The sequence below is a fragment of the Zingiber officinale genome, chromosome 3B (genome assembly GCF_018446385.1).
Source record: "Zingiber officinale cultivar Zhangliang chromosome 3B, Zo_v1.1, whole genome shotgun sequence".
Taxonomy (NCBI): domain Eukaryota; kingdom Viridiplantae; phylum Streptophyta; class Magnoliopsida; order Zingiberales; family Zingiberaceae; genus Zingiber; species Zingiber officinale.
The window spans coordinates 94065983-94078638 of NC_055991.1; the positions used below are offsets into that span (position 1 = coordinate 94065983).

Sequence of the window (12656 nt, forward strand, 5' to 3'; positions counted from 1 at the left end):
TGACACCCTTCCTAACAGCAATAGGAAGGTTCAGCTCATTCATATTTCGAGGTGCGGTTGGCTCAACTGATGAGGATAACTGCTTCACAGGATCAGGAGCCGGAGCATCCGATTCAACTAGCCGATCAACAGTAGGTCCTTGCTTGTGTCGTCGTCGTTTGTAAGTAATAATATCTGGTGAAGACTGTGAGCCCAGTGATGGAGCATCTTTTCCATTTTCCATGACATCCAGTGAAATAGGAGAAGGAATCACATGAGGAACCACTTGAGGTACAAAGGAAGAGGTAGTATTCTCCCCCTGAGGACGAGACTGAGGAGAATAATAGGACTCAGACTCAAAAAAGGTAACATCCTTCAAGATATATCTTGTCCTAGTAATAGGATCAAAGCACTTGTAGCCTTTCTGGCAAGTGGAATACCCTATAAAAACTCCTCGTATAGAACGAGGATCAAGTTTAAAGGATTTGGGACCAAGGACATGTATAAAACAAAGAGAACCAAAAACCCGAGGTGTAAGGGAGAACAACTCTACGCTAGGATGAAGAATAGTGAGAGGACACCGGTTCCCGAGACCTTTAGATGACAATCGATTGATGAGATAAGCAGCGGCAAGAACAGCATCAACCCAGAAATATTTGGGTAAGTGACGTTGAAATAATAGTGCACGGGCTGTTTCAAGAATATGACGATTCTTTCTCTCGGCCACTCCATTTTGTTGTGGTGTGTAGTGACAAGATGACTCATGAAGAATTCCCGAGTCCGCAAGAAAAGTATTTAGAGATTGTGCAAAGTACTCACGGGCATTGTCAGAACGATGAATCTTCACCTTTGAGTTAAATTGGGTTTCAACCATTCTACAAAAATTTTGAATGAGACGAGGAACTTCTTCCCTGGTTTTCATCAAATAAAGCCATGTACAGTGGGTGTAGTCATCAATAAAAGAAAGAAAATATCGATAGCCATCCAAAGAAGTCACAGGAGAGGCCCCCACACATCCGAATGAACAAGATCAAATGGAGACAAACTCTTCTTTATAGACTCAGAAAAAATGGGTTCTATAATGTTTGGATAACTGACAGATTTCACATTGAAATGACTGAAGAGAAACAGAAAAGAAGAGACTAGGAAATAAAATTTTCAAAAACTGAAAAGACAAATGTCCCAACCGAGAATGCCATAAAAGAATTTCTTGATGCTTATTGTCCAAACACTTGGCTGCAGATTTCAGAGCAGATGTTGTTTCAAGCTGATAATAATAAAGACCCCCTACTTCACGGCCAGTCCCAATCGTCTGCTTGGTCTCGAGATCCTGGAAGACACAATGATCAGGGAAAAAGGTTACGGAGCAGTGTAGTTGTTTAGTAATGCTGCTAACAGAAAGTAAATTAATAGAAACGGAAGGAACGTGAAGTGCAGAGGATAGGAAAAAATGATCTGTAAGTTTTATGGAACCTTTGCCAGTAACAGTGGCTTTGGTTCCATCTGCAATGATCACTTTCTCCTGCCCAGAGGATAAAGAGTAAGAAATAAAGGAGTTAGCAGCATTTGTCATGTGATCTGTAGCTCCTGAATCAATGACCCAGGGGTCGTAAAAGCTAGGACCAGTAACACTTAATCCCAAGCTACGAATACCTGTGTGCGCTTGAACTGGAGTAGAGACAGAAGATGAAGCCTGAAGCCGAGAGAGAAGATATTGGAGGTTAACAATATCAGTAGAAGACAATCCAGTGGTAGAAGGCACAGAGGAACCAATAATCTCTTCATTTTCTAACTTTTGGATAGCAATATTACCACTATTAGGAGCCTTCTTAGCATTATGTTTAAATTTTTCAGGTTTCTTTTCTGGATATTTTTCTCAACAGAAATCTGAATCATGATTAGTCCTCTTGTAGTGCCGACAAAATCTGTCTCCTCGTCCTTTAGTTTCCCCAAGTCGGAACTTGTTTGCAGAACCAATAAAGACAGAGGTCTCCCCAATCGGAGGGCTTATAGTGAAACTCCCCTTGTTGTTCATCGTCCTTCTTTTACCTTCTTCACTTAGAATTTTGTAGTAAACTTGTTCTAGAGAGGGAGTAGGATCAAGACCAAGGATTTGCCCTTTTAAATTTTCAAACTCTGCATTAAGTCCATCAAAAAATTTAATAATTCTGTCTTTTTCCAGAAGCTTTAAATATCTCTGATGATCATTAGTGGAACTCCAATTTTCCATCTGGTAGTAGTCAAACTCATCCCACAGCCCCTTCAGAGTAGCAAAATAATTGGTGACTGACATAGAACCTTGTTCAAGTTTGAAAATTTGACTGCTGAGCTGATAAGTACGCAGCATATCATGTCGACGTCCATACATCTGCTCCAGTGTCTTCCACATGTCATACGCTGTTTTGTTATGAAGAATGACTTGTTTGATGCCAGAACTAACAGAGTTAAGTATCCAAGTCATTAATTGAATATTGTCACGCCGCCAAGTGCGAAAGCTAGGATCCTTTTCGTCTGGTTTCACTTTAGAGCCGTGAAGAATATCAAGTTTATCATGACCTTCGACATAAAGTTCAATAGCAACTGCCCAAGATGCATAATTTGTCTCGGACAATTTTTCTGATACTATCTGAAGACCGGACCCTCCCGTGCCTGCCATTGTGAAAAATGGTTGTACCTGTCCTGAAGACGCCATAGGATTCACAGAAATCCCCGAGGTTTTACTAGCGTTATCCGCCATTACGCTCACAAAACAAACAAAAAAAAATGCTAGAGAAATCACGACAAAACAGATACTAGAGAAATCACAGCGTCGAGAGATAGCCGCCTGCGCCACACAAGGAGATCAGAACTGCCGCCGGCACTGCACAAGAAAGAAGGTGGCGACGTCGGGGAAGGAAGCAGAGATCGGCGAAGGAGGTGGAATAACCAGCGGTGAAGGAATCACGGCGCGAGATGAAGAGATTGGGCGGCGTCGCAAGATGAAGAAGGAAGAAAAAACGCCGCCACTGTGCCCTAGACGCCGCTGGAAGAAATCGCGAGCAGCAGAAGGGGCGAGGGAACGCCGCTGTGCCCTAGACGCCGCTGGAAGAAGTCGTGAGCAGCAGAAGAGACGCCGCTGGAAGAAGTCGCGAGCAGGAGAAGGAGCGTCGCCGCTGGAAGAAGTCGCGAGCAGGAGGAGCGTCGGGCCGGGAGCAGAAGAGGAAATGAGCGAAAGAAGATTAGGCGGCGTCAAGAGAAAGGAGGTGCGGCGACACTAGGGTTAGGGTTGCTCTGAGACCATGTTGTAATAAAAGAGTTTAAGGATTCATCTATTTCCAGTCGAATTACATATGTTTATATAGCCATACAACCCTAAGAATCAACTTATTAACAAAAGATAAAAAGACCTATCTACCCTTGCTTATCACAACAACATCTATAACTTTTTTTTGGTGGAAGAGTACCCAACAAAAAATGCACTTGTGACTTCTAGGATCTAATTTAGACCTAAGATGATTATGAATATGAATGAAAACCGAGCATCCAAATATGTGTAAAGAAAGATCAGAAAAGATATGAGATTTTGAAAAACATTCTTGAAGAGTGGAAATTTGGATTTTAAATTTTAACACTCTAGATGGTAGCTGATTTATCAAATAGCAAGCAGTTAAAATAACATCCCAAAAAATGTATATGTAGATTGCTAGAAAAAGGTAGTGTGTTAGCAACTTCTAGAAGATGACGTTTTTTCCTTTCAGATACATTATTTTGTTGTGGTGTATCGACACAAGAACTTTGATGAATAACGCCCTTTTTTTTTTTGAAGAAAAATTATTTGGTGAGGAATTAAAATATTCAGCTCTATTATCAGTTCGAAGAATTTGGATATGAGAGTTAGTCTGAGAATCATGTTATAAAATTGCTCTAATATATACGCAACTTCAGATTTTTCATGTAAAAAAAATATCCAACAAACTCGAGAATGATCATCAATAAAGGAAATAAACCACCTTTTATTTGAAATTGAAGAAACATAGGTCACTATGAACAAGGGAAAATAGGTTTCGAATCATGATATGGATGAATTGAAAAAAGAACCCTAGTGTGTTTAGCTAATTGATAGAATTCACACACAGTGATCTAAAGAAAGAAACAACGAAGGAAATAAGCAACGCATATAAGAGAAGTTAGGATGTCCAAGACGGTGATGGAGTAGCTTTATTTGGTGGTGGCAGTGAGAAGAGACTGAACTACGAACATCTTGACAACAAGCCTAAGAGTTAGCACATAAAAAGTAGTACAATCCAATCACCTGAGCAGCATGCCTAAAGCATGCCCAATCATCCTTCCTGAGTTTTGATCCTGAAAAACATCCTGAAAAACATGAGTTTTGGGAAAAATTAGCTACACAATCTGAATCTCGAGTTAGTTTGCTAATTGAGAGTAAGTTATATGACAAATTGGAAATAAATAAAACTTTATGCAGCAAAAGATTGGGACAAAGAGTTGTAGTTCCAATTCCCCTACTGATTCATCTGCCAAAGTAACAGTACGAGTACCAGAATATTGACTGTATGAAGAAAAATAGTACGAGTACCTGGCATATGCTTAGAAGCATCAGAATCAATAATCCAAGACTCACCCGATGTGGGTGACTCATTCATAGTAGAGGAGGAAATACCATGAGTCATCAAGGATGTACATTTGACCAATCTGATCGAGTTGGCCTGGGTGAAGGTCAAAGATGATGAGGATGCTGCATCGGATTTGGCTGCAATCGGAGGCTTGGATTTGTCACTCTTGCGTTGATTGCGTGGGATCCAATCTGTGGGCTTACCGTGAAGCTTTCCGTAGGTTTCTTTGGTCTGATGGGGACAGTTACAATGATCACACCAAAGAGGTTTGCGAGTGCCACGAGAGTTGGGGGATCGAGCAGCCATGGTAGATGCATCAGAATTAATGGACGAAGCAGAGGGCATGGAGGAGCCATCAAACATGGCGCGACGGCTTTCTTCTTCTTGACAGACCTTCGGAAAAATAGCATCAAGACTCGGAAGTGGTTTATATGTAGGATGCAACCACGAACATCATCGAGAATAGGATTGAGTCTGGTCAAAAAATCGTAGGTCCATTCTTTTGCAAGTAATTTGCGATAGATCTCATCGTTGGTGGTGTCAGTCCAAGCCGGTTGAGTAAAGAGATCAAGTTCCTGCCAGAGTTTGGTTAGAGAAATGAAATATTGAGTGACTGTACAATCATCTTAATGTAGATTTTTGGAATGATGTTGCAGATCGAACATTTGTGTAGAGTCCTCCAAATTTGAATAGGCCAAGTTGGCTGCTTCCCATATTGCTTTCACATTGGATAGAGGAGATAAATCTCAGCAATGATGTCATCCATCGAGTGTAGGAGCCATGCCATTACCATTACCATGGAGTTCTGGATGTCCCAATTAGCAAAGGAAGGGTCGGTTGAAGATGGCCTAGGAATAGAACCATCGGGATAGCCGAAACGACCCTCCCCTCAAATGATAAGTTGGACGGATCTAGACCATTGAAGATAATTCCGGCTAGAGAGCTTAAAGCTAGTGATTTGGAAGGGTAAAGAATTATCATAAGTAGTGGGAGCAATTATGGGATTTGATTCACCAACGTCCAAAGATACATCAGAATCATTCATCCTGCTCACTCGTAAAAAATGAGTTTCCTCAAAAAATACTTTTATTGTTCTGATACCATAAAAACACTAAAAAAAAAAAAGGAAGAAACTCAGAACTAAACTATATGTCTTATTATCTAATGAATTACAGGAACATATATTTATAGTTATATCTTTAAGATAAGCTAGAAATAAAATAGGAGATAAAATAGAAAGATAAGCTAGAGAAAAAATAGGAAGATAAGATAAGACATTCTATAAGATTTTAAAATTGTCTTAAGAAGCGCAAAGAGGGAAAAAAGCGGGGCACTGAATCACAGTAGAGTCATGAATGATTCTTTGAAGGATTTGGCTAAACATTTTTTAGGTGATTGATAGGCAGAGCAAAACTTAGATCTTCTTAGGAGAGGATGAAGAAGATGCATTTAAGAGAAAAAACTATTTTTGGTATTAAACTATGTATATACAGATGTGGCAGCAAAATATCTTTGGGCTTAGCTTAGTGTATTTTTAATTGAAGTTTTATTAAAATGTCAAACTTTTATATTTGGTTCTTAATAATAATATTGTCGGTCAAATTTTGTATCTGAATTAATATAAGAAATTAAGTTTTGATACTGTAAATTTTTACTATAAACAGTATTATCTACAAAAATAAAATATATTTCTTTTATTTGATTTAATTTACAATTAAACAAATGAAAATAAAATGAACACACAATTTAAATTGTATGAAATACATATAGTAATATTCTAGATCATATATGCATAATGGTTTTATTCAGTCCAAAGTAAATCAAACTAAACTGAGTCTAATTTTTTGTCAGTTTTAAGAATTGAAAATCAAGTTGACATACATAAAACAAACTGAAACTTTCTGATTGGTTCAGTTTAGTTTTATTTGAACTCAATCCGTATTCAGATATCAATTTTTAATTTTTTTTTATAAAAATTAAATTATTTACGTTTAAATGTAAATATTAAAAAATAACATAATTGATGAATTTGCTTTATTGTAGATCGACAACATAAGTTTTATAATCCTTTAATTTTCAAAAATAAATCTCACTAGAAAATATATTTTATTGTAAAAAATTAATTTAATTTTTTTATTTAGTTTAGTTTACAATCAATTTAAATTGAATGAAACTAAAATTTTATTATGCTTTAGTTAACTATTATCTAATCAAAATTAAACTAAATATTTTCTTTATTTTTGTTCGGTGCAATTTTTTATTTAATAGCTTTTTAATTTTTTCTTATTTAAAATATTATAAAAAAACTGAGCTTAAGAGATATTGAGAATGATGCTCATCGGAAATTTTAATTTTTTAATTTTTATTTTATAAAGAAAAAAAAATATTTAGAATGAAGAAAGTGGTCTTGTTATTTTAATTTTTTCCTTTTAGTTTAATTTACTATTAATCAAAATGAAATTGATTTAGAATCCGTGTAGTTAATGAAAAATCATTTTAAAATATTTATTTAAAATATGATTAAAAAAACAACATTAAAAAAAAATTAATGTTTCACACATTTATAAGTCATGACTTCAGTGTCAGTGGCTATAAGTCATTCGAAGTTTCAATTCTTTCTAGAGATTATTGTGTGGCTGTTACTCTATTTTATGGCTATTGGCTTTGTTGAATGCAGGACCATTGGATGTAGAATCAGGTATAATGCAAAACAAGAGTGATAAAAATTACAGAAAACTCAGGAGAGCTTTGTGCAAAGGCTATGGAAACCAGTTAGCTGAGCGGATGATTCATCACAATGGCTTTCATACGCTTGGTTACAGATCACAACTTGTGCAGGTAGCTGTGACTTTTAACTAAGCAATCATTTAAATCCACTTAATCTACTTTTAATTCTTTGAATATATAGTATGTAATTTTTCTTTCTGGTAGTTGGCGATCAAATAAGATTTCCTTTGCATGATTTCAATCATCTATGTTTCAAAATTTTTAGACTTTCCTTTTCTAGCTTTGCCAAATTGACTTGAAAATTCATAACTAGATATTTATCTAATTGCATTGAAGTCTACTCCTAACACAGTTGGAATTAGTTTATACATAGTTGAGGTTACCTAGTTGAGCTGTATTCTTTACATCTGAATTTTCCTTAGTTTTGAAGTTCGGGTGACATTCAAGATTCATCAGAAGTAACCAGAAACTAACATTTCATCAGTAACAGTTAGTAAAGAAACTTTTACCTTGATATTTAGGGGGAAAAGTTTCTTTCTAAATTTCAAGTATCAAAAACAGTTATGTATAGTTGTATTTAGATATTTATATTGACGTGTCCCCAATCATTGTTGCATGACATAACAAAATTTCATTTAACAAGTCATATCGATCATAGTTTAGTTGAAAGTTTTTTTTTCATGAATGATTATTTCAACCAAAATTCAAAATCTCGAGTCATACTAAAGTTTCAGTCTTTGATTGGAAGTATCATGTTGATGTTTCGATACATGATGCCAGTAATGGATTGGAGTTGAAGAAGGAAGGAGATGAAGTATAGGTAGACATTGTTTATGCTGAACATGATTCTAAATCTTGTACCATAGTATAGGTAGACATTGTTTATGCTGAACATGATTTTAAATCTTGTACCATAGTATAGGTAGACATTGAAATGGTCGAAACATAACATTCCAATAAATTACCAAAATTTGATACCATTCTACATAAATCTTGGCCATGGTGTTCGCTCTGAGGATCACAACCCATCCTCACCAGATCCATGTCGGCACAAGATACATGTCCTGTTTTCATACTAAATCTGCCTGATTACCCAAACCATTATGTGGTTATCGTGCACATTTTTTGCAATGGTTGTGGGACATTCTTTTACTAGAAAGTTATCTTTTGATGCATTACGCAATTATATGTCACAAGTCGTGGTCTCTCAGTCGTTTTCATTGTTCGGTCTTTATTTTAGTGGCTAAGTGACTCATCAAAGTTATCTTTCTTCCCAGGTCCATCCTTCCTCTGTTCTAGAAGCTGATGAAGATGGTCAATTGCCGGACTACGTCGTGTATCACGAACTCATCAGTACAAGTCGTCCATTTATGAGAAATGTTTGTGCTGTTGAAATCTCATGGGTCCAAACAATCTTGCGGAAACTAGAGAAGATGAACATTCACAAGTTGAGGTAATGCACTTAATGAAGTCCAAGAGTTTGCCATTCACTTCTCTTTTTTGTTTAAAATTTAGTCTATCCCTCATTCAGCAGTGGTGGTTCTGACACTTTAGAGAGCCATGAGATCGCAAAGGAAGGGAATTTAACATTGCCTGTAGAAAGGGCCAATACCGACAAGAAATCTGATTCCACAGATAGTAAAATTCAGGCAGCTCGGGAAAGATATCTTGCTAGAAAAGCAAAGAAGTAAAAGAATTTTCAAGGAACCCGTAACATCGTCGGTGGAAACAGCTATTGCATGCTGAAAATCTGACGTCAGGATAGTGAAATTCAGTCCACTTGTAAAAGAATTCTTGTGTGTTTCCATCATTGTTGAAATCTTTAAATCATAGATTTTGGAAAAACAACTAAAACAGGAACTGCTAGAACATTCAACGGTTTTACTGTTAGAACTACAAACCCTGTAAGTTGCCCAAAGATCCAAAACTTGAGCTGTTGATAGACACCACTTGGGTACCGTCCAAAGTCACGAAGCTTCAACAACCAAGCTGAAAGTATCTCACCAGCTACTTAGGCAATATCACAATATAGTGTGTTCATAGTCTTTTGGTCTTTAGCTCTTTTTCGATCTAGGTTTCCCACCCTGAAGTAGATTAAACTCTTCCTTTATCTAGGCTGACCCCTCTCTCAAGTACTTTGAGCTTCCCCTTGATTCAAGCCTCCTAGTCTTTTGTCCATTAAATTCTTTCTTGATCTAGGCTCCCCACACTTATTTTTCTCCATATTTGGCATAACTCAATTTATAATGCCGATCCATTTATTTCATTGATGCTTCAATGCATTTGACATCACTAATTTGGAATAGTTCTATGGTATAGTGATGCAGTCTCTTAAATACTTATGGTTCAATTTTCAATTATGACAAATTGTAAGACATTTCGAATGATAAATTTGGATTGTTGGGCCGTTTGCTGCAAGTACTTTAGAAACCTTTATATCTTATGAAAAATTTTCATAGAGTCAAGTTGATTATTTTCAGAATTAATTGATTTGAATATTTAGTGCTAATCAGAAAAAAAAATCATACCTCCACGAACATGGTGCATGGTAGAAATACTTAGATAAATAATAAGAGGATTAAAATTTGGAATAAATATTTTATGGTAATTTACCAAACAACGTAGGTAATTTTGGGAAATGTCCAAATCGTGTTGGTGTTTTGGAATTGTCCAAATTGCATAGCTTATCATGGGTTAAATTTTCATTTTACCTTGACATTCTTGAAGTGCGTCCGAAACATGAATTAATTGAGAGTATGAGGTATGTCACTGAAGCACTCGTTTTCGCATAAAAAATCCTAACACCGTCTTGCTCTCGCTTCATCTGAGAAATTGGAAACCCTAGCACCCATCGGTGAAAACAACCTAAAAGACAACTTTTACTTCATTGGGCTAGTTCCATTTGTGTTAATTGACGTTTTTACTAGGCAAACTCAAATCTCATCGACGAAATCATGAACGATAGGACTTAGTTCTTCACTGCCGACCATGTCATCCGCCTATCGTATAAGGCTTCCATTCCTTCAGTTGGTGTTTGTTAGTTGGAAGTAGTTTCGAGTGAGAGGGAATTGAATGCTACAGTATTAATAACATTTGAAATGTCAAAGAATCCATCAACTTCATAGGTGACCGAAAATTTTTTATTAGTTAAAAAAATGCAATCAAAATTTGTATGCTTAGATTAAGTTAGTTTCACAAAATTTATATGATTGAATTGGTGGAAGCAATATGATAATTGAAGGTAAATGATCCTAGTGAAAAAACTATAGTATCTCAGTATCATCATCTACTAGGAATGATGTTTACAAATGCTTTGATATGTACAATAAATTATTTAATTTTTATTTAAGTTTGTTAAATTTATCAAAATGAATTAGCTAAAAAATGGTATTATGTTTGAATGTTATTTGTTTGTTCATGTACAAAGGTGGAATGTTTAATTTTTATATTGCAGGAAATTCAAACATCTACATTAATAGCTGGAAAAAAATATACATATCGAGCATAAATTACATTGGATGAATAAATTTGGTCATTTATAAATTTCTTTTGTCAAACTTCCCTAAAGGGTAAGGGGAAGGAAAAAGAGCAGTCAAGACTAAGACTACGGAAAACACATTAGCATTATAAGCAATAACCCTTTTGTGTCATTCCTTAGCATACCGAAAATTTCACTTAGGTGATTACTATTTAACATTTTCGAGAACCGGGATTCAGAAGGTAAAATATTTAAATTTCACAATGTGGGCATGACTTTCACAACCAAAGACCACTATTGCTTGGAATCCTAGATAGACCCATGATTGTAAAGATGAATTTGAATGTTGCTTATGGAAAATTGTATACTAGATATTTTGTAAGGAAAGAGCTAGATCGATCTAGATTGGAAGACCTAATGAAGAAATATTATTTGCGCATTGATTCAGATAACGATGTTATGTTGTTTTGTAAATTTTATATTTTTTCTTCTATTTTATTTGCTTCTTCTACTTATAAGCTACCTATAGGAATTATAGATATTGTCAATGATTTCGATAACTTAGGAAATTATAATTGGGTTGAGATAATATATAATTATATGAGTCCTCAACTCTCGATATTTGGAGAAGTGTTTGTGGCAAAGCATCCTAGCCATATGGTCACAATGCCTTATATGAAGGGATTTGTTGGTCTACTTGTAAGTTTTGAATATTTAGTTAGTTGTTTGCATTGGTAGTTAATATAATCCAATTATTTATTTTTGTCATAGACATGATTTCTTGAGCATATCCCTATTCAACGGACAACCAGCATGGTAGGACCTAGAATAACCAAGTGGAGAACTGCTTATTCTCATATTAATAAAGTAAGCGTTAAGCTATAAGGACTCTCACCTCTCTAGGTAAATATAAATGTATTTGTTATAATGCTACAATCCTATTATCTATGTAAATGTTTGTTCATTGATCATCTAATATTATTGATTAATCATATTCTTGTTGATATTCTTCCTACTCTTGAGGAAGTCTATTTACTTGGTTCCCCCTCGCCATTCAATGTGATAAAGGGGTGAAACATCTACTGCAAATATCGATATAGACTCATTAGAGGTAGTTGGATGTTTAGGGTGTATTGCAAAGGAAATAAAGATTGAAATTCTTATCCAGCAGAATGTAGAATTAATTTCCTTCAATAAAGTATTAGTTGACATTTTGAAAAGGAAAGAATTATCATTTCCAAATAAGCACCCTGTAGGACATCCTCCTCTTGTAGAATCATCCGACAATTAGATGAGAAGAGGACGCGATAGAAGGTGCTATGACTTAAGGACACTCCGAAAGATAAACCTTCATTGATACCAATGGTCCATGGTATGAAGAGAACTAGGAGACAAATGAAGGAGGGGGACAAAAATAATCAAATGCAAAGGAAACAAATTGAAATGTAAGAATACAAGATTATATTAGTTATCGACAAGATTGATGAAGAACAAGAGGCTGAATGAATTTAACAAAGGGAGAAGACACTCAACAGAAGGAGGGTGGATGTTATTAAAGTAAACAAGAAACTATGGAGTAATTCTGAAATAGTAATTGCAATCATATTGATATGAATTTCTATTGTTAGTATTAAATACATTGAGTTATTTTTATTTACAATATATTAAAGGTAAATTTAAAGAAACAAAAAAGACAAAAATGAAAAGGAAATGTGGCCTACCTCATAGCAATACTTGAGAAATTGAGGTGGTCTAATTCTGACTCAATATGGGAGAAAGACTTCTATACATTGATAGCAAATGACTTCCTTACATGTCTTGATAGCAGGATTTTTACGGATGGGGAATTAATCAACGCA

At 35.4% G+C, this 12656-nt stretch overlaps 1 protein-coding gene across 2 annotated transcripts in view; it reads left to right on the forward strand.

The window, feature by feature from the left end:
* Window positions 1–9215, forward strand: part of LOC121967114 (probable pre-mRNA-splicing factor ATP-dependent RNA helicase DEAH4) — a 64475-nt gene extending 55260 nt beyond the window's left edge. The window contains exons 14-16 of one of the 2 annotated variants that reach the window (XM_042517145.1): window positions 7270–7430; window positions 8597–8772; window positions 8851–9215. In XM_042517145.1, coding sequence (XP_042373079.1) covers window positions 7270–7430; window positions 8597–8772; window positions 8851–9010 — 497 coding nt within the window. In that variant the 3' untranslated portion in view covers window positions 9011–9215. The remainder of the gene's footprint in view (window positions 1–7269; window positions 7431–8596; window positions 8773–8850) is intronic. The other variant, XM_042517146.1, reaches the window with a different exon arrangement.
* Window positions 9216–12656: the final 3441 nt, after the last annotated feature.